A 23,659-nucleotide genomic window follows, 5' to 3' on the forward strand; every position below is an offset into this window, starting at 1 on the left:
TTTTCTCTTCTCCGTAAATAAATCTTGTAGCAGAGCTACAGCAAGCGTTTTTCGGCGGTGGAAATCCATTAGCCACTAAAACTTTTTTGTCATTGTGGAGTTGCATAGCAACGACAGACGCCACGGGAAAATCGGACCGAATTTTACTATTAACAATAAAAGATAAGCTAAAGTGTATTGTAAATGTCACTAAATCATTTTTTATAAAAAGAATGAGTCAAACAAGATAAATTAAAGTCTGAAATATGTGAGGTTTATCTTTTTATAAAAACCTTTTTTTTGTCAACTTTATTTGAACTTGTACATGTTAGTATATAACATGTTGCAAGACACATAAAATCTGGCTATCATTTTTAATCGTATTATTTTAATGTTTATGTTAGTGCGTATTGATGCTAATTTTATTTGTTATTTGCTGTTTTTCGACATAAAACTTGGTGAATTGATTTCATTGTGTAGTATTAGTACTTTTTGAACAGGATTCTGTGATAACAGTGATAATTTTTGGCACTATAATAATTAAATGAAATGTTCATGCCATTTCATCTCTAGTTATGATCAACTAAAATCAACTAATAATTATGTGTTTTTACAGTAGGCCTATAATATGCAAAGTACAATTTTCTATAAAAAAATTATATCTGATTCTGTTCTTTTCTCTGACACGCGTTGTTGGGTCTGGAAGGTTACTAATGTGATTGCTTTATCTGTAAATTAAGTTAATGCTTTTTCAATTACTGAATTCATTGAAATAAAATGAATTCTTTGATTTGAATATTTTTTGGCAATGCGTCGTGTAGGTCTTAAATTTCAATCTTTATGGTCTTAAAATGTCTTAAAAAAGTCTTAAATTTGACTAACTGAAACCTGCAGGAACCCTGTGAAATAATACGGCCACTGTAGGAGTTAAAACGCCCTCGGAATGGGAGGAGCTAGAAACTAATATTCAGTTGGTAGTCGTAAACAATTTCACGCTAGATGGGAGAAAATCCTACACAGTGTAGCTTTAAACAGCTTTACATCTCAAATAATACATATTTAATAGTTTTAATATAAGTATTAATGTACGTTCACACGGAATAAGTCAAGTCAAGTCAAGTTTATTTATATAGCGCTTTTCACAATACAAATTGTATCAAAGCAGCTTCACAGTATTAAATTAAAATAGTACATCAATGTTTGTTTCTAGTGGAAAGCGTCCACGTTTGGTAATGCTGATCAATAGTATTGTTGATTGATTAATTAAATTAAATATCCCCAAATATCCCCAACTGAGCAAGCCAAAGGCAACATAACTCTAAATAGTTAAGCTATTTAGTGGGTTTTTTTACCTTTCTTTTTTTCCCAATATTACACATGTTTTTTGCATTTGGTCAAGTTTAAGTTTGATTGCATCTTTGTTTCACGTGTCCTTTTTATGTATGCACTTTACGATGATACCGTTCACGTTTCTGCTTTTAAAACCTCAAAAAATGGCCTTCCTTTAGAAATGCCTCACTGTACCTAGATTTTGCCAAAAGAAAGTGATAAGTGATGAGTCAATTCTCTTTTTGTAGTTATCAACATTATGCCACAAATGCTGGTGACTGAGTGTAACTTGTATTGAAACCCAAATATTCTTCTAATACCTTGTTTGTTCAGAGATTATGAGTAATAGTATGATGACGTCTCTGACATGTATAGTTAAATTGTTGGATCTCACCGTTTTTTTGCATGTAAGAGCATTGAGAGGACGGTGATGTGCGTGGTAAACCTTGCCTCCCAGTTCCGGTGTGTGTGATCATTCATCATATATGGTGCTTTGAGCGTTTTATCGCCTGCGCTGTTGATTATGCATCACTCCGTCCTTATATAACGTTATATAACATAACCACCCACATCACTGCAGTGCAGAGAAGAGACTTTCTCAAACTTAACTGTGTATTTCAGGGCACTGAATGATGGAATTGAGCTATTTCAATGATTGTAAGCCGGTGAAATCATGATGTTTATGTCACCGACTTCATCTGCATGTGAGTGTATGAGAGAGTGAAGATGAACGGGAAATGAGGTTAGCTGACGGTTATTATGCAAACTCAACAGCGCTTTTAACATTTTACATAACCAGAACATTTTCATTCCAGTTTTTTTTTGCGTGGTTTGCTAAAATGAGGCTTGTGTTTATAAGAAGTGGGTGATATGAAAGGAGACATTTCATGGCGATGCAAATTTTTCCAGCTCTTTTTGAGATTAAAGACTTCATTGTGCTATAAATCACTCTAAATTTCAGTCCTATAAGAGCATTTATTGAAAGGAGTAAAAGAGTCAAATGTGTTGTCTGATCGTGTGTAGCACCTTCTGCTCTGCAGATATACGTTTTTTAACAATATATCTCATCATTTTAGTCAGATATTAACAGTTTAAGCGTCGACTTCAGCTGTGATTTTCACTATGAATAGGTGTGTGGGTAGAATAGTAAAATTACCGTATAGACTTTTCACCTTATTAAAATTGTAAAAAGATCGTCAGAGCTTCTACATCCAATCAAACTCAAACTCTGCTTTTTTTGTTGTAATTTGGTAGAAGCGTCGAAATGAATCACGTGCCAACATGGACCGGTATAGCCGGTTTTGTGCCTATACAGTTCATGGTAATTTTACTACTTTTCAAAGTTTCATTTTCAAAACATTTTTGCTACAATAAAGTAATTTAGTATTGTGTTGGGTCATCAGTTGATGTCAATGGGGTCCTGAAACAAAACAACTAATGACTTAGATTGCTTTATAACTAGGGTAATAAGTCATTTTACTGAATAATTGATGTAAGTGCTTTAGAAAAGAGGTGTGCTTGAAATCACTGCTTTTAAATCATCGGTAATGTCTTGCCCCGAGTGTGGTGCTGTAAATGTGATTTTTGTTTTTTAGTGTTTTATAAACTCAGGGATGAGTCACAATTATTTATCATGAAAACAGCATGTCCAGATGTTGATAGAGCTGTATTTAATGGTAGGGTAGGCAATTTGTTTTATAAACGCTTTTCGTAATACTGGATGAAACTCTCTTCACATCCTGATAGCAATCAATAATAGAAGTGGTCTGAATATTAAAACATGTACATATTAGGGATGCACGATGATATCGGCACAACATCGGTATCGGCCGATAAAAGCTTTAAATTACCATCATCGGTATCGGCCAATATGATCATTTCTGCCGATGAGCCTTGCCGATAGGGTGGCGTGTTTCCTATGTGCACGTGACGACCGTGCATGAGGGCCAGCAACTTAACGTGGAGGCATTTGGAGCATGGGCGTCAGTTTGCTTTGAGATGTGCTGGGGACAGAGACGCATTCACAAGTGCATTTTCAGAAGTGCTGGGTACAATGACGCAGTAATTTTTTTTCTCTTTCGTGCAGGTCATGTTTTGAAAGACGATGTCCTGTAGCTTACTAATGTAAACTCTCCAAGCTACTATGCTCTCCACAGAGCATAAAATTTCGCATTTATGAGGAAAAACAGTGACAGTTCTCGGTTACGGACGTGAGCGCTCTGAAAGCGGCACTAAAAGAGACTGCTTTAAAACTTCCACAGAGACCTCAAACAGAAAGCACAAAGCCTTTCTAAGTGAATTTCGTTTTGTATTAATTGTATCTTAATTTTAATCAATGTTTCATCAACCAATTGCCTGGATTTAATAAATAATAAGTAAAGCAGATAGCAGATAATAGATAATAGATATAACGACACGGAGGCGCCCGCGATTGAACTTGAGCTAGTCTCATAAATGAAACGAAACTCAGCATAGCCTACTTGCCTCACAGACCTGAGAAATATATCTATTATCTACAGAACGATTGAAATCATATTTTTAAACAGAACAATTCAAAACGAAAGAAAACTATGTAATCCGAAATGTGCATTTCTCTCTGGCGCGTTCACTACTGCGAAGATCTTCGACTTCATTTTCCAGCAGGATTTGCACCTGCCCACACTGCCAAAATAACCAAAACCTGGTTCAATGACCATGGTATCACTGTGTAATTACTGTGTGATTTCATGTAATATTCAAAAAAAATTGAAATCCTGTTTTCGTGGGTTTTATGAGCTGGAAGCCCTAATTATGTACAAATAAACAACTAAATACTTGAAATCGTTTAAGTTGTGGGCCCTGAATCTATAATCTATGGAAGTTTAACGTTTTGAATGGAATTATGGAAATAAATCAACTTTTCCATGATATTCAAATTTTTTGGAAAGTGTCTGTGCGTTTATGCATTTGGCAGACGCTTGTATCCAAAGCGACTTACATTGCATTTTAAGGTACACATTTACATTCTTAGCAGTTCTTGCTTTCCCTGGGAATCGAACCCATGACCTTGGCGTTGCGAGCGCCAACACTCTACTGTTTGAATTACAGGAAATAATTAAAGCACAACAAAAAGGTTGCAGTTGCACTGCTGAGAAATAGTGTTAAAGATAGTGTGAATAGTGCTAAGTTAGTCCGCCTTAGGAAAGCTGAAAAAAGAGGGTTTAGATTCAGGGTGGACAAAACAGCATCTCTTGGACAAGGCGAAATCACACTACTAATGCAGCTCAACCGGGCCTAACCCCTTCTTTACGTATACCTCGGGCAGAGTTATGAGGAGTGAGGAATATTGTGACGTGTTCATCCCTGGAAGAAAACTCAAGACTACAATGGAGGCGTTTCAGGGAGTTCAGAAACACTGACACTGATATAGAGAAGAACTGCCTTTGTAACTTTGCAGAGCTTTTTCAGGCTCAAACGGCAACATTACACACTAAAGAAAGATGAACATGCAAAAAAGCATAATAGGACCCCTTTAATGAAATAATTACATCACCTTTAACAGTGATAAAGCTGCAACATCAGATCAGCATATGATGTGAACAAATTGTGCTAGTCTCTCTCTCTCTCTCTCTCTCTGGCTGAGATAATGGCAGACCCATCAGGTGTTGTGTGTCAGACTGAATGAGGGATCGCACAGACGGATGGATTTTCACTTGTGTGGTTTTGGGAGAAGAAAGGAAATGGCCTTGAATTAGCCATTCTTCGCCTCCGCCCATTTATGACCGCCGTTTTGCTCCAGACACATTTGAGAAAGCAGAAAAATCAATCATGTCAATTAGAGATCGGACAGAAAGCCCAGTTCCTGCCAGACACACTGTCCATACGGTCCTCGAAGCGGCGTGTGTGTGTGTGTGAAATGACCCGGCATGCCATGTTGAACACACCTGGAACAGGTAACAGTCGTGTGTGTGAAGGTCCTTCAGGTCTGCGGAGAGATGGGACACTCTGACGCGGAGCGTTTCATCTTTGCTCCAGCGGTTTCATGTTCTCTTCCTGCATTTGGCTTATTGATCTAGAAGCCAGAGGCGGGAGGTCTCTCTACGTTTGGGCACTTTACTCTCTGTGCTGGGGAGAATCCGGTCCTCTATTGATCAAAGAGAAGCGTGTGTGTGTGTGTGTGTGTGTGTGTGTGTCTGGATCCAACATACTGCTTTGAGAAGAGAATCCAGCTGAGATAAGAGAGGAAGATTGAGGAAGAGTGTATTCGATATAATTAAAATTCAGTTCAAACTGCAAATTAAAGAGTTCAGATTTGAAGATCTTCACACATGCACCATGGTTAATTAATACAAAAATAGATTGCTACGTTTTACTAAAACGGCGGGAGTGGTGCTTGCCCATGCAAACTATAATAAAGCACAATATTACTGTATTTTGAATCAAATTTGTGAGCATAAGAGACTCACTTTCAAAGACAAAGACCGACCCCAAACTTTTGAACTGTGGTGTATATGATCTATTTTAATTCGCTTTTTTTACACAAGATTTCCTTAAAATGAACCTTAGAGACGCAGTTGTTGACCGATGCCTTTCAAAACATCAGGCAATTATCAGCCAATGAATCATCCTGGCCGATATATCAGTGTGTCACTAATATACAGATTAATAATAGCACATAAACAGAGACTGTTCAGACATAATCTCTGGCTGATCTCTTTGGGATCGTTTGTCTGATGCTGTCATTGTGATTTATGAAGGCGGATTGGAGAATCGCACGTGTTGTGTGTGATTGAGAGGAAAGACTCGTGCTCGTTTGTAAAGCAGGACGTAGATTTGATTACACACAGTAAACCTGATGTATCCCAGTGTCCAAGAATTGGGTTTAAATGTTATTCTGGTGTTTTATTAAAGTAACACTAAGTAACTTTTCAACCTTCATAATATATTTCCAAAATCCTTGTGATGGTACATCGACTTAAAATAGGTTGAATGACACGTCTGCCATAGCCTGACGGGGTTTGTATAGTTTTTAATCGTACTTTTAAACTTCGGGGTTCGGGTAGTAACACCCGCGCACAAAAAGAACTACAAAATTCGACTGCTTTACGGCATAGGCTACCTCACTTCCCCCAACACGTCCTCACATGCTGTTGGACTTGTAAGTATATTGCTTATATTGTATATCACTCGGACAAGCACCTGGCGTTCTTGTTGATGGATTAGTAGACATCTTCGGAGGCTAGCTGTGCTTGTTCGATGTCCGACGATTTGTAACGCGTTGTGTTTATTCCCCAATCGAACTCGTGTAACTGTCTGTCACACGTTCTACCGTCCACAGCATTACTTGATAGACAAAAATAGGACAAGAATGAGCGTCAAACAGAAACAACCCGCTTACGGGGTGTTCGAGGCGCACACACAATACAGACTGCCGAAAGTTAAACAGGGCGCGCGCAGCTCTTAAAGGGGCCACACCTTATTTCCACTCGTTACAGCTTCTATCCGACTGAACGGGGACCGGTATACAGGGGGGAGGGGATCAGGCCGTGAGTGAAGAGACTGCTCTGCGTGAGTGGTATTTACGACAGTAACGTTAAATACAAGTAGTCCACAGCGACTCTAGGGGTCGTTGTTTGACCAAAACGGAAATCCTACATAGTGGGGCTTTAATGTTTTATGACACATCCATTTCATTGAACATGTGACATGAAATATTGATTTGAAATCACTGGCATGAACAAGAGATATGAAACTAGCACGTCTAAGATGTAGTTAGGACATCGATTGGTCAGTTCATCATCACTATAGAAAAAACTGTGAACCAATCACAGTCTAGTATTGAACAGAATTGAAGATTATTTATTGAGCATGGTAAATATATGAGTTTTAAGTTTTGATTTGAAGATCTGGAGGTTGTTGATGGCACGAAGATTTGGGGGGCAGTTTATTCCATAGCTTAGGGCCTACAACACTAAAAGCCCTACCACCCACAGTAGATGGCTTAAACGACAAGAACATTTTCGTTGCTAGATCTAAGAGTCCGGGCAGGAAGGTATGGTTGCACTAACTCAGCGAGGTATTGAGGTGCTGGACCGTGACAGGCTTTATAAACTAAGACTAATAGTTTAAACTGGATGCGATTGACCACAGGAAGCCAGTGAAGTTGATGAAGGATAGGGGTAATATGTGCAGATTTTTTATTATATGTAAGTGCTCGAGCAGCAGAGTTTTGTACCATTTGAAGGCGATGTATTGCTTTGGTGGGTAGGCCGCTGTATAAGGAGTTACAGTAGTCCAATCTGGAAGTTATGAACAGGGTTCCTGCAGGTTTCAGTTAGTCAAATTTAAGACATTTTAAGACCATAAAGATTGAAATTTAAGACCTACACGACGCATTGCCAAAAAAAATATTCAAATCAAAGAATTAACTTTATTTCAATGAATTCAGTAATTGAAAAAGCATTAACTTAATTTACAGATAAAGCAATCACATTAGTAACCTTCCAGACCCAACAACGCGTGTCAGAGAAAAGAACAGAATCAGATATAATTTTTTAATAGAAAATTGTACTTTGCATATTATAGGCCTACTGTTAAAACACATAATTAGTTGATTTTAGTTGATCATAACTAGAGATGAAATGGCATGAACATTTCATTTAATTATTATAGTGCCAAAAATTACCAGTGATATCACAGAATCCTGTTCAAAAAGTACTAATACTACACAATGAAATCAATTCACCAAGTTTTATGTCGAAAAACAGCAAATAACAAATAAAATTAGCATCAATACACACTAACATAAACATTAAAATAATCTGATTAAAAATGATAGCCAGATGTTATATACTAACATGTACAAGTTCAAATAAAGTTGACAAAAAAGGTTTTTATAAAAAGATAAACCTCACATATTTCAGACTTTAATTTATCTTTTTTGACTCATTCTTTTTATAAAAAATGATTTACTGACATTTACAATCTCTACAATCTACAATATCTTTTATTATTAATAGTAAAATTCGGTCCGATTTTCCCGTGGCGTGTCGTTGCTATGCAACCGTGCTCTGCGGCTCTCCACAATGACAAAAAAGTTTTAGTGGCTAATGGATTTCCACCGCCGAAAAACGCTTGCTGTAGCTCTGCTACAAGATTTATTTACGGAGAAGAGAAAAACACCCGTAGTGTTTGGGTGCACCCCCATCCTTCATGTCTTTTTTCATGTCGCTGCGCCTGGAAAAAAACGAGCGCGTCGCTTGAATTATAAAGCGCACTTACCGCGCGCCTACATTTGAATGAACTTGAGCGCGAAAAAGACGCGATATGTGAACTACCTCTTGGCGAGTGACTTCGATACTTTTTTGCTACTTTGTAATAACTTTCTGCAGCCAGCGTTTCTGGAAATGAACGAGGGTAAAATCTTTTTTTAAGACCTGACTAAATTAAATTTAAGACCGCGGATGAAAATCTGGCTGTTTTTAAGACGGTTTAAGGCCTTAAATTTAAAGTTCAGAATTTAAGACTTTTTAAGACCCCGCGGGAACCCTGATGAAAGCATGAATAACAGTTTCAGCATCTCCAGAGTTAAGAGAGGGGCGTATATGAACAATATTCCGCAGGTGAAAGAAGCATGATTTAACAGTCTGACCGATGTGTGAGTGAAAGCATAACGTGGGGTCAAACAAAACTCCCAGATTCCGCACAGTTTTTGAAGGCCTAATCTGAACATCATCAATGTAAAAAAAAATGTCATGTCCGGGTAAACTCTTTGATTTGGGGCCAATTAACAGGATTTCAGTTTTCCCAGCATTAAGCTGTAAGAAGTTATCAGACATCCATGTTTTAAGTTCCTGAAGGCAGGAGATAACAGAAGCGAGTGGACAAGCTGCGTTGGGGTTAATCGTGAAATAAATTTGAATATCATCAGCGTAACTATCAAAGTTGAGACCATGCCGTCTGATGATCTGGCCTAGTGGCAGCAAATAAATGAGAAATAGAAGAGGACCAAGTACAGAACCTTGAGGTACACCATGAGAAATAGTGACAGTACGGGATCGATTCTCACCTATCCTAACAAATTGCTGTCTTGTAGTGGTTCAAATAGATTACGTCTCTCTAAGTGTGACTGCAGTTGTGCCGCAACTACCTTCTCAAGTAGCTTGCCAACGAAAGCGAGGTTCGATATTGGTCTGTAGTTGTTCTGAATGGCGTTGTCGAGGCCGGACTTCTTGAGAATTGGAGTGATGGCCGCTGCTTTCAGATTAAGCGGGACATAGGCAGTGGCAAGAGATCTGTTAATAATGTGAGTAATAGGATGAATAAGTGAGGGCAAAAGAGTTTTTAGAAGATATGTTGGAATAGGATCGAGTGTACAAGAGGTAGAACCTAAATATATATAGTAAATAATAAAATATATATCATAATATTATTATTATTATGGTTAATGGTTGATCATTTGAAAATTTATAATAGACATCTATAAATATTAGTAATGCAGTTTTACAGTTCTAACAATATTTTTTCTGAAATAATCTTTTTTGGGGGTTTTACAGTGAAATATTTTAATAGTATCTTCATTTAGTATAATAATCATCATTATTATTATTATTTTATATTGATGTACAACCACAACATTTTGCAGCTGTACAAACAAGCACAGCAAACCTGGATTTTTTGTATCGCAATTGGAGTTTTTTTTTTTTTTTGCCTAAATCGTGCATCCCTAGTTCATAGTGTGGGTTGTGTTTATGGTACATCCGTGTGCTTTTATTAGAGGAGAATGAGCTCAGAGCTCATCCGTGACTCATTCACCTCTCATTACAGTCCTATCTCTCTCTCTCTCTCTCTCTCTCTCTCTCTCTCTCTCTCTCTCTCTCTGTCTCTCTCTCAGCCCACTCATGCAGTGATTGGGGGGTTGGTTGCTGTAAGGTGGGGTGAGCTCACTGATAAAGCTCTGCTGGGATTGGCTGATTTGAGCTGTGTAATTCGGTGTGACTGTGTTTGGGTCCTCCCTCTCTCGCCCCCTCTCTCTCTCTTTGAGGCAGCGCTCCAGTGAGGATATCTTCAGCTCGCAGGCAGGACAGGATTAACTCAACAACTCATCTCATCTGCATATAGATGCCCAGGGAGAAGCGCACACACACACACACACACACTCAGGGCTTCATACATCCGTTGAAGAAACTCTATTTGGACTAATTGGATGGTCATATTGGCGATTGAATAGATTTTTTCCGGCATCAGATCTCTGGCAGAAGATGTAGTAGAGTCTGTTAGAAGACCTCGGAGTTGTGCAGAGTTTATTCGGTCGGTGTGTTTGGCGTGGGGTTGGAGTGTGAGATGCCGTCCCGCGAGTCCTATGTTCTCCGTAAGCAGGAGAAGTCGCTGGTGCACAAGGCCAAGGCGGAGGGGAAGGAGCAGGGCATGGTGGCGGCGGCTCTGGGGATGAAGATGAGTCCTCAGAAACCTCCCGCCACGCTCTGGCAACCTCTCAAACTGTTTGCTTATTCGCAGCTCACGTCGCTGGTCCGGCGAGCCACGCTGAAGGAGAGTGAACGCGCGCCCAAGTACGAGAAAGTCCACAACTTCAAGGTAAGGACCCGCTGAGCCTCATGGCCTGCTTTCATTGGATCATTTTACTTGAACTGATGTTGGCATGAAGACGTTATTAAAAAGGGGTTTTGACAGATTTTTTTGAGGGGGGGGGGAATGGAATTTAAAGTTTGTTACTTGATGGGATTTCTTTTTTGCATTTGTGCTTAAAACTAGAATAAAAACTATTTGCTAATGGGATGAGAAAAAAATTCACGTGGAAATGTTTTTTGGTATATCACCAATAAATAATATTACTATATGTTGTGTATCAACATTGTTTTGTATTTCATCAAAATGGTCTGTTCTTTTCTGTGATTCATTGAAATGTTTTGTAAATTTTATGTTGTTGTGACATAAAAGAAAAAAAAAAGGAATATTACAATTTATTTCCAAAATTTTCACAAATTTTTGCCCAAATTTTCTGATTTTTTTAAAGAATTTTTTAAGTTTAAGTTTATTTTTGTTTCTTGTTTTATGCATAAAGCTCGCTTGAATTAAATGGGATAAGAAAATAAACTTAGTAATATGTTTGTTAAATAATATTGGTAATATTATCATTTGTGGTGCATCAACATTGTTGTGCGTTCTTTCAAAATGGTCTAAATTTTTCTGATTAATTGAAATGTTTTGTACATTTTAAGTCTTTGTGACATTATAAAAGTCTTTAAAAAGTAAAATTTTAAAGAATTTGAAGTTTATTTTTGTAATTTTCTTTCTTGTTTCATACATAAAGCTAGCTTAATTTAGTTTAATTTGTGCCTAAAACAAGAAAAAAGCTATTTGCTAATGGGATAAGAGACTAATATTTTTGGTAAATAATGTTGATAATATTATTATTTGTGATTGTAGCAACATTTTTTTTTTTTTGCATTCTTTCAAAATGGTCTCGATTCGGTCTCAATTTGCCCATGATTCATTTAAATGTTTTGGCAATCTTATGTCATTTTTTAAGCAAATGTGTCGTGGGATGCTATGCAAATGTGATTTAAACGCGTCCCGAGGGGAGTGCTGTTGCCGTGGCAGCGGCGCAGGTTTCAGGAGACGTTGGAGGAGTTAACCGTGAATCTGTTTAAGGCCAGAGGTTCGGAAAAAAACAAATGGAATAAACGCATCTTCTGTTTGTGTTGGAGAGGAAAGGGAGCGCGGGGGTGACAGATGGAGAGATTAGGAACTGATAGAGGGATGGTAAACACATAGCAGTGTTTCCTCATTTGGCTTGTATCATGAGCAAGTCCTGCCGTCCCGTCCCAGAACCCCCCTCACGTCCTCAACCTCACAGACTGCTGACTCCACAAACAGCTCTTTCTGCTCCTTTCTTTCCCTCACGCCTGCTTTTTTCCTGTTTGTCGCATGGTTATCCCCCGTTCTAGATGCTCAGATACTGGATGTTGGCTGGTTTCATCAGCAGGACGGTTAATGATAAGTTATATTTGTTAGAAACATGGAGATCGTCAGGGTAAGCATTGCATTACAGTAAATAAACCCTGCTACAAGGGTGCATGTATATACAGGCAAACCACAATGCATTCAGACACCTTCAACATTTCTCACATTATCACAGTTTATTCGCTATTAATAAAATATGAGAAGAACTCAGAGTTATGAAATCAGTTGATATTTCACTGGTTTTGTTAGACTGTCTCACGCATGAATTATGCTGAATATCTTTCAGCTGTTAAATTTAACTACACAATTAGATAATACCAATTACCAAGCAATGCTTCATTTTGTTCAGTCTGTGTGTAAAAAGGTCCATTAGCAATTGAAGTAAAAACACATGGTCAGGTCAAAGTGTCACATTTTTATAAATGTTACTGGTAGTCACTGTATGAAGGATCTTTGCTTATAATATGTCACAGTTTGCTTTATTTTGCTATCCTCACTTACATAAATGAACTTTAGTGTCCTGCACACACTAGTAAAAAAAGATCAAAAATTACATGTGGTGTCTGAATAATTTTTGGTTTGACTGTATAAGAAATATATAGAAGAGAAAGAGTTCAGAGTAATACAAGGGGACCATGAAACTATAGCACATCAATGTTTTAGGTAAACTGAAACCAGAGACGACACTCAGTTCTACAGTTAAGAGTAAGAAACAAGACTTTCTGTTGATAATCATGTAAACCACATGCTTTTCTTTGTCCTCTTTTCCATAAACCGCTCAAATCCCCACAGCTCTGTAAATATTAAATCATTTATCTTCCTCAGGCCTCTTTTATATGTAAATAGGGCACTTCTCGGGTTGATGTCAGTTTGATGTACACTGATTTCATCATCTACTGTAAGACGGTCGTGGTGTTACTGGGGTGTCCCGTACGAGCGTTTGCACGCGTCTGATTGGACGAGCTGTAACCTGGAGAGAGCGAGCGAGAGAGCTGGGCTTTCCTCTCTCTCTCTCTCTGATTAATTGAGATCAGCTTTGACTCACGCATTCATCTTTATTAGCAGGTGTGAGCGGCTCACGGGAGCAGGAGTGTGTTCACGTGTCGTGTGTTTGTCCCGCAGGTGCACACCTTCAGAGGGCCACACTGGTGCGAGTACTGCGCCAACTTCATGTGGGGACTCATCGCTCAGGGAGTCAAATGTGCAGGTAAATACACACACACACACACACACACACACACACCCGATGCAAACTTCACCCTGGGAATCAGGTTTTCACCTATTACCATAGCTTTTACGTAGTTATTATGCTATGACGTAGTTATTACTACAGTTTCATTTCATTATATTTTATAATATGTATTGTATATTTACATACATTCATATATATATATATATATAATTTTACACAGGAGAACTTAAAGTTTCAAACTATCTCATTTAAAGTCCCTATTTTAACATTTATTTTGTCTGAAAATGGATGAATTTACCAGATTTAAAATGTTGGTGTTTTTTTATTTATACTGTGAACTCAAACAGAAGCTCCTGAAGTTTGGATTTTTCCCTTTAGAAAGTTATACCTGGATGTTCTAGTCCATAAGCAAGTTATGGCCATTTATTACATTATTATTATAGGTGCTTTTCAGTTAAAACTGGTGGGTTTTTTATTTACTGACAATGTAGATGTAGTTGTCCACAAAAGTACAGGAAGTAAATAGAAACATTGTTATATTATAACAGTGAAGCAAAAGCTACTTGCGTGCGGTCCATAAGCTGCGAATGCTCTGCATACCCAAGCCATTCGTGGACTTGCTAATTAACATTAACACTATGAACATTAACACTGTTTTGTTATGTGTCGTCATCACTGTCCTGCGTTCTCATTGGTTTGCGCTCTGTTGCGTTCTCATTGGTTTACGCTCTGTTGTTATGGATCGTCATCACTGTCCCGCGTTCTCATTGGTTTGCGCTCTGTTGCGTTCTCATTGGTTTACGCTCTGTTGTTATGGATCGTCATCACTGTCCCGCGTTCTCATTGGTTTACGCTCTGTTGTTATGTGTCGTCATCACTGTCCTGCGTTCTCATTGGTTTACGCTCTGTTATGTGTCGTCATCACTGTCCTGCGTTCTCATTGGTTTACGCTATGTTGTTATGTGTCGTCATCACTGTCCCGCGTTCTCATTGGTTTACGCTCTGTTGTTATGGATCGTCATCATTGTCCCGTGTTCTCATTGGTTTACGCTCTGTTGTTATGTGTCGTCATCACTGTCCTGCGTTCTTATTGGTTTGCGCTCTGTTGTTATGTGTTGTCATCACTGTCCTGCGTTTTCATTGGTTTACGCTCTGTTGTTATGTGTCGTCATCACTGTCCTGCGTTCTCATTGGTTTACGCTCTGTTGTTATGTGTCGTCATCACTGTCCCGCGTTCTCATTGGTTTACGCTCTGTTGTTATGGATCGTCATCATTGTCCCGTGTTCTCATTGGTTTACGCTCTGTTGTTATGTGTCGTCATCACTGTCCTGCGTTCTTATTGGTTTGCGCTCTGTTGTTATGTGTTGTCATCACTGTCCTGCGTTTTCATTGGTTTACGCTCTGTTGTTATGTGTCGTCATCACTGTCCTGCGTTCTCATTGGTTTACGCTCTGTTGTTATGTGTCGTCATCACTGTCCTGCGTTCTCATTGGTTTACTCTCATTGGTGTCCTCAGCCGATACGCCGTACCGTTTAAAGAGAAGCATGTCGTTTCTCTGACACTAGCGCCACCTAGTGGAATTACAAAAATACAGCATATTTTTTCCCTTTCGCGCGTCGCGCCTGACACAAATCAGATACAACTCAACTGCTTTTACAGGTGCTTGTAAAAAGCATCAACAGGTAAATGTTGGCTACTTTCAATAAAAATGTCAATTTATATTATATATAAAACTTAAGCTGTGTTGCTATGTGTCATAGCAGTAAGCAACTAAGCAGTGAACGTGAAACCCATCCAACGTATCTCGCCACTGAGATATATATATATATAATATTCAATATAAACATAAGCGCCAAACACATAGTGCAGCAGTAAGTAGAGACAGCAATTGTGAAAATTGTCTTGTGAAACAAAACCTATGTTTATTGGTTGAGTAGATGATAGTTTCAACCAATCTGGGCAGGGGGGCGGGACTTAGCATCAATAATCATTTCTGATTGGCTCAGAGGAACAAACCGCATGGGTTTCTTTGAAGAATCAATGCTGATCAAAACGTGATGAAGCAATCACATTCACTACGGTGCCTCTGAACGTCCGACTCGGACAAACACGACACCATGAGACCATACACACGATGAATCTCCTCTTTTCGAAACTTTTTAAAGCACACAGATTGGATTAGCGGTTCAAAAGTTATTAAACATTTAAGTACAATAGTTATTTTTAGCCGTGGGCGGCTGTCTCTGAAATTATAATAAAAAAAAAATTCTCTTTTCTTTAAAAATAAAGTGAAAAATGCAATGTGTACAAGCAACACTTTTATCACTTGTTTCTGCTTCTTCTTCACATGTGTTTTGATCAGGATATTCAGTTCTCTTTCAGAAGATGTGTAATAGCGCCCCCTACCGAATAAACAGCGAAAACACGGAAAGCTGGATTAATTCCGTCAGTGGCGCGGAAAAGAGTTAATAATCTAAATAATCTAAACTATAAAGGAGCTTCACTCCTCAGTCTTTTTGAGGAATTGCGATCCCATCTGGTCCATGAGCTGTTGTGTACGCTGTTGCCGTCGTCTAGCGCTTCTCCCCTTCGTCACTGTAGCCGTCATTACTTTACCCTCGCTTGTGGTTTACACACGTCCTCTTCATAGGACCTTTGTTGTTGGTTACAAACAGTTCATTAACTTAAGCTTCACACTTTTTTCACACCATAATAAACAAAGGAAGTCAAATGCGGTGGTTTATACCCTACGTCTGTGTCACTGAGTATTTTAGGTACTTTCCACTCATATAGCGTTCAAGTATTTTTATATTTACGCCATATATGGCATTACTTTAAAAGCAAGCAATAATAATGAGTGTGTGTCGTGTGCGTGAGTGTGTGTCGTGCGACGTGTTCGAGAGTGTGTGTGTGTGGAGTTCATATAGGTCAGTGTGTTCCCTTCACTCTGGAAGAGGAGTATGTGAATGCTGATTAGCGTGTGGACGGAGTGAACATAGCCTGGCCTACATCTGCAAGAAACAGACTGAACACTGGCATCATGATGAAGCAGATTATTTATATATGCTATTCTTTACTACAGCAGACACGATTTTAAAAGAAAATGTCCGTTAATTGTGTTTTCGGTGCAAAAAAGGATGTTTTTAAACACACATTAGGCGACACACACATTATCTCTGTTGAATTCAGTTTTGTTCTTTAAAGGAATGATATTGTGGTTGGTCGGTTGTGGATGTTTTAATTATTTATTTATACGATAATGTGAGTGACACATGTGTTTTCATGAACTGACTTGATGAATAATGCATGAAAACTATTTTTTGAAAGCAGCTTGTGTTCAAAATCCCTTATTCTGAGACCCTTTTTACGCTACTTGCATCCACCTCGTTTTCTCATCTCTCCCTCTCTCTCTCTCTCTCTCTCTCTCTCTCTCCTCTCCTCTCTCTCTCTCTCTCTCTCTCTCTCTCTCTCTCTCTCTCTCCCTCTCTCTCTCTCTCTCTCTCTCTCTCTCTCTCTCTCTCTCTCTCTCTCTCCCTCCACCTCCCTTGCTCTCTCCACCTCTCTCTCTCTCTTATATTCTGTGATGCCACCAGAAACTAGGGCATTGAATCTCATTTGATGTAGAGATTTGCATTCAGCGTTTGCGATCTGACATGCTTTCTTCTTTTCTTTGCTTTTTGTGTGTGAGAGAGTGAGACTGGGAGCTGTGTGCTGGGTGTCTGCCAGCCCCAGTGCCCGGGCATGTTGTACCACATTGCCTCTTGAGAGGATAGAGAGCACACACACACACACACACACACAGAGAGAGACCCCCCTCGGCCCAGGCATCATGGCAGAGGCTGAAAACAAAGCTGGCATGTCTTTATAATGAGAAGAGAGGCTGAGAGCTCTTTACACACACGCACACATTGAAATTCAGCGCTCGTAGCAGCACTGGGTCACACGGTTGTGTGAATTTCAGGAGACTGGAACACTCTCACAGACGAGAAAGCACCTGAATAAAGTCCAAGATACTTGCTTTATAACACCTCTGGGTTACAACTGACTTTAAGTCATGCATGTTCTTAATGCATTATGTTCAGAAATGCTTTATAATATGCATTATATTTTTCATAAATGATTGTAACCCCAGTTGCATTTTCACATGATAAACCTGAAAATGCCATTAGATAAATGCATTTAAAATGCATGTCTATATTGTAACTGTGGCTTAAGCAAAGTAATTGACTCTGGTCCATTGAATATAGAAAAATGAATGTGCAGATGATGCAATTTCTCCTTGGGCGTGCATTAATTTTCTAATAATTTGATGGAACAGAATCAATTACAGTAGATTATTATGTGTTTTCTCAGACATTGTGAATGCATTATAATGCATTTTGCAAGGGTTATCATTAACTAAAACTTTAAAGTCGTCCTGTAGTCAACCACTGTATCCCTTAAAACTCATCTTTGATCACCAAATTACATATTTAAACTTTAGTGAAAAATTATTCATGCCTTAAAAATAGGTTGAATGTAACTACACTCTTTGCCTCATTTAGTATATGCGGTTCTATGAATATGCAAATGAGCCCCGCTGAAAATACATTTCAGTTTCAATTTTTAACTAAAACATATATAGAACTATACTAAAAACAAAAAATTATATAGACATATTTAAAAAAAAAAAAAAAAAAAAGTAACTTTAATTATTATTTTTTTAAATTACAAAAAACAATAAACTAAACTTTTTTTTTTTTTTTACTTGGAAAAAATGACAAGCAAACAACGACATTACTAAACCTTTTATCTAAAATCTTTAAAAAAAAAATCGAATTCAAAATATGAACTAAAACTATATTAGTGATGCTAAACAATTAGTATAATGCATTTTAAACACTGGCTTCAAATAAACCCCCTTTTTTTTCATCTAATAACACTTACAATGAAAATCTATTATATTTGATCTGTCCCGATAGCGTAAAGGTCGCGCAGAGGTGTGTTTGTGATGAACAAGGGCTCACACACTGACCTCAGCTCACACACTGAACGCATTAGAGACGTGCCCTCTATCAGCGCCTGTCTCCTCCGCCTTATCATAAACCTCGCTCTTCTTTTTCTAAATAATTACAGTTCTGCACGGCTGAAGTCTCACGGCGACAGAGGCGCTCAAGGGGCCGTTTTTAATCACGCGCCGCAGAGTCTTTACAATGAGTGTCAGCGGATAATTCATATACACTCTTTAAAATATTCTTCACGCTAAGAAATAATGGAATCTGTGCACTGAAAGCTTCTTTTAGGGACCCGTAATGGTTCTTTCTATATGGCTTTGCTGCACACACACACACAAATCAAAACATTATTTTTAAGTGTGTATTTGCATGGATTTAGATTAGACTTCATTCTATTCCAGGAGTCGAAAGAAGAAGAAAAAAATCTAGTGCCACATTGTTTTGAGGTTAAAAAAAGATGAATCCAGACACCAGCTATAGATTATATTTTGGGGATTATATGATCCTGACTTGTTTACACGACTTGAATTCTTCCTCTTCCTTGTGTTCAGTTGTTTGGTGTAACCGTACTCTGATCATAATGAAAGACAGCTGAAAAGACTAGTAGTTTGGCATAATCTTTTTTTTTTTTTTTTTTATGATTTATTAAAAAAGCAGTTCTAAAATAATAAAAAAATGTAAATAAAATTGTCCACCAATCGCCAGTGTCGTTTGTTGTCATGTGACAGGAGAACGTAAACAGGAAATGACGTAGAGAGAAATTTTCTAGACAAATTTTCTAGAAAATATCACATAATTTGACTTTTTTGACATCGTAACTTTATGCTAATGATTGAAAATGTCATGGTTTGTAAAAGAAAAGAGAAGCTTTTACCTTTATTGAAAAAAAAAAGTGCAGTACACATCAGTCATTAAATCTTTTTCGTGAATACAAAGATTATATTTCTAAGAACATGGCACATGCATTTTAATATAGGTTTTTGCTTTTCATCATCCTTAAAGGATAAATCCGGTATTTAGCACTTTGAGTCTCTTTTCTGGTTTGTTTTGGATGAACTAAATGGTGGTGGACACGGAAATGTTGACGATGGGTCCTGTCTCGACTTTTTGACCGCTTCAGAGTGGCTGGCTACGGGCATGCACAAACATGTCCTTAAAACAACCCTTAACGTTCGTTTTCAAAACTGTGCAACTCACCGATTGGTTAGTGGTGTTCGTTGATGTTCCAAAACAAGTAGCGTAGCGAAATACATTTTGTAAAATCCCATTGATTTCTGTTGGAGGACTCACTGCTCGTTGATATTACTGCGCTACCGGGAACGGAGAAAGACGCTTCAGACTCAAATATCGAGCGGAAGTTTATACACGGTTGTGAGGTATCTGAAAAAATAGTTCCACTATAGCAAATAACACGGATTGAAATCATACATTGCGCCGATATATTTGTTTTTAATCATCAACGAACATCACTAACCACTCGGAGAGTTGCACAGTTTTGAAAACGAACGTTAAGGGTTGTTTTAAGGACATGTTCGTGCATGCCCGTAGGCAGCCACTCTGAAGCGGTCAAAGGCGACTCTAAACGAGTCAAAAAGTCGAGACAGGACCCATCGTCAACATTTCTGTGTCCACCACTCTAGTTCATCCAAAACAAACCAGAAAAGAGACTCAAAGTGCACCGATATGAAAATTTTGGCCGATACGATAACCGATAATTCTATATTTTGAAAGCCGATAACCGATATTTTAGCCGATTAGTCTCACCATACGAGCCATGTTCGTATTATAATTGTATGTAGCCTATATGACAGACTTGCACTGCACATGTTGCAGAAATGAGGTCTGGTGTCGCCCGCAGGACTCTCTCTCTCTCTCTCTCTCTCTCTCTCTCTCTCTCTCTCTCTCTCTCTCTCTTTCTCTCTCTCTCTCTCTCTCCCCCTCTCTCTCTCTCTCTCTCTCTCTCTCTCTCGCTCTCTCTCTCTCTCTCTCTCTCTCTCTCTCTCTCCTCTCCCCCTCTCTCTCTCTCTCTCTCGCTCTCCTCCAGGTCACGTTGTTTTGAGTGTCTCTCACACTGAACTCATCTGCCCTGAGCTCTCTCTCTCTTTCAGCTGTTTCTTGTCTCTATTTTCCTGCGTTCTCAGTCTTCCTCTTTTTTCTGTCTCCATCCATGTCTCTCTGGTGCTTGCTTTGAAGCAGCTGGCCCATTTAGGAGGCCACATTATATATTAATCAGCTAATTTGCCTACATTTGCATATGGCGTGTGAGCCCTGGAGTCTGTCTGCACTGGTTGCATGGGTGCAGTTGAAGGGTTGGTTGGTCTTAGTAAAAGAACCAAGTCAACACTGATATGTGATTTTATTATTATTATTAGTAGTATATATATCTTTTTTTTAGTTAAAATTTCTCAAGTTAATTTCCCGGACGTTTGTTTTGAGCGGCCTGACCTAACATTGGCTCAACCAATAGCATGAGTTGGGGGGCGGAGCTATCGGTTTGTCCCACCAATGGAGGACGGAGGGAATGTTTGAGAAGAGTTATTTTTGTAATTCGGGCTCATTTGTGAAACGAGCAAAAAAAAAATATATATAAACTTATTCTTCATCAGCTCTTATGTAAATTTTCTCATTCTTATGTAAATGTTCATACAGTTATTCTTGCATAAATTGTCACATTTTGTGTAAATTATAACAATTTACATATTTTGCTTGTGTTTGATGGATTCAGATTTTTAGCTTAGCATTTCCTTAACTTTGCAGTAAAACAACTGAGTTTGTGTTTCTTCAGTACTCTTATTTCCTGTAATTATTAGCATTATTTTAGAGAAAATATGCATTTGCTTTATTATTCTTGGTTTGGTAACACTTTATGTACCATAGTAATAACAGTACATTATGCATAATTATATGCAACTAACCCTCAACCAAACCCTAATCCTACCCTAACCCTATAGTAATATTACTCAGTTCTTAAATATATAAATAACCCTTGGTTTAATAATTGGTACTATATTGTACTTAAATGGAAATTTTGATTCTGTCATAATTTACTCACCCTCATGTTGTTCCAAACCTGCATGACTTTCTTTCTTTTGCGGAACATAAAGAAGATATTTTGAGGAAATCAATATTCACCAAAATTGTCTGGTTACCAACATTCTTCACATATTTTTCACAAAAGAAATATAGTCATAAAGGTTTGGAACAACATGAGGGTGAATAAATAATGAGAGAATTTCCATTTTTTGGCTCGACTATCTCCTCAATTAGCTCCTCTGATGTGAATAACACACACTTCACTCCTCCGGGTTCTCAGAGATTTATTTTTGGGGCTTATGAAGCTGTTATTGGCCTGAAATTGCTCATGCATATTTTATAAGGCACCATTTGTAGTCCTGGCATGTTCTGTCATCGGCCAAGGTGACACCGTTGAAATCCCCGTCAGCCAATCGGAGCGGCTGACATCACTGATCGGGGGTCAGGAGAGGTCACTAATTAAGCAGAACGAAAGCTCAGCATTCTGGCTCTAATTTAACTACAGCATATCAACGTCAGGATCAATAATATCGGCGTGAAACCGCACACGCCACACACTTATTCAGTCATTTCAGCACGCTGGATTGATCGCTTTATTTGCTGATTTATTGACCTTGTGTTGTTTAGGCAGGAGTAATGGAATAAATGTGTGTGTTCCTCAGACTGCGGGTTGAACGTCCATAAGCAGTGCTCTAAGATGGTGCCGAACGACTGCAAGCCGGACCTGAAGCACGTGAAGAAGGTGTACAGCTGTGACCTCACCACGCTGGTCAAGGCGCACAACACCAAACGGCCCATGGTGGTGGACATGTGCATACGAGAGATCGAGTCACGAGGTGATCACGCACTGCACACACACTTCTCCATGGCCAATGTTATGACATTATTGCGTTTTTATGGAGCATTATGTGTGCTGTAACACACGTTTTGTTTATTGGTCTCTCAGGTTTGAAGTCTGAGGGTCTCTATCGAATCTCTGGATTCAGTGACCTAATCGAAGACGTGAAGTTATCGTTCGACAGAGGTGAGTGGCGTTCCGCCTGATCGCGTACAGGACTGATCCGTCACGACCCACACATGCCTACACACACATCTGTGTGTGTAATCCTGACGGATGGCACACACATGCTCACCGCTGCTTTTTGTAGGTCACCCTTTGTCTTGCCTATAGAGCTGTGGGTTTATGTAATGTGAAAGAGTCTGAGCTGCTTAGATGTTAAAGTGGCACATTTGTGGGAGGATTTCCGCCCATCTGTTCGTATCCATGAGCATTACTGTTTCATAATGACTCTTAGATGATACAAGGACAGTGAGAGAGAATATGATCACGCTAGAGAGAAACAAACAGTATGATCTCTACAGGTTTCCACCGCTGCATTATTTCTAGGACTACAAAAGTTTTATCCAGTAGGATCTTTTCGGATTCTTCTAGTGATTACATGTACAGTGGTTCCTGTTGTTTTTTTTTTTTTTTTTATTGATTTAGAAACCATTAGGGATGTTACTTTTAACTAAAACTAAAAATATAAAAAAATCCTTTTTATTAATTGAAATAAAACTGAAATAAAATGTACTATAATATTAGATGAAAAACGTAAACGTATAAGTCTTCTCTATTGTGCCGTTTATCCGAGTGAAACGGCTCCTCAAACCAGAACACGTGTGGGCGGGGCTTGATTTTGTCCGTGGGGAACTGATTGGATGGTTGTGGTTTGCTATTGGAAGTTATTTTGATTAAAGATTATGAGGACACATGAATTTATAAAATGATGTGCTTTATACGGATAAATCATTTATAATAAATACTGCAATACTCCAAAGTAGAAAAAGTATCCATTTTGATTTCACGGTGACTTGAAAATAAGTTGAAGTACTAAAAGAACGAAAAACTGAAATAAAAAAAATTAAAGCTAAATAGATATATTTGCAAAAAATTATAAAAAATGACAAAATCATATAACAAAATTACTAAAAGTTTGGAATACTTCATGTTTTTGGAAAAAGTCTCTTCTGCTCACCGAAGCTGCATTCAATACAGTAAAACTGTGATATTGTGGAATATTATTACAATTTTCTATTTGAATATAATTTAAAATGTCATTTATTCTTCTCATGAAAAAGCTGAATTACAGTAGGATGTTTTTTCACACAAATATTAACCTGTTTTC

General features: G+C 38.3%; 1 protein-coding gene across 2 annotated transcripts in view; it reads left to right on the forward strand.

The window, feature by feature from the left end:
- The window catches only part of chn1 (chimerin 1), a 39,147-nt gene that overhangs the window by 12,419 nt on the left and 3,069 nt on the right, over positions 1-23,659 (forward strand). The window contains exons 2-5 of one of the 2 annotated variants that reach the window (XM_084421836.1): positions 10,804-10,881; positions 13,393-13,477; positions 22,154-22,327; positions 22,438-22,515. In XM_084421836.1, coding sequence (XP_084277962.1) covers positions 10,804-10,881; positions 13,393-13,477; positions 22,154-22,327; positions 22,438-22,515 — 415 coding nt within the window. Of the gene's footprint in view, positions 1-10,295; positions 10,882-13,392; positions 13,478-22,153; positions 22,328-22,437; positions 22,516-23,659 lie in introns of those variants that run through there. The other variant, XM_084421835.1, reaches the window with a different exon arrangement.

Source organism: Rutilus rutilus (assembly GCF_951802725.1).
Source record: "Rutilus rutilus genome assembly, chromosome: 10".
NCBI lineage: Eukaryota > Metazoa > Chordata > Actinopteri > Cypriniformes > Leuciscidae > Rutilus > Rutilus rutilus.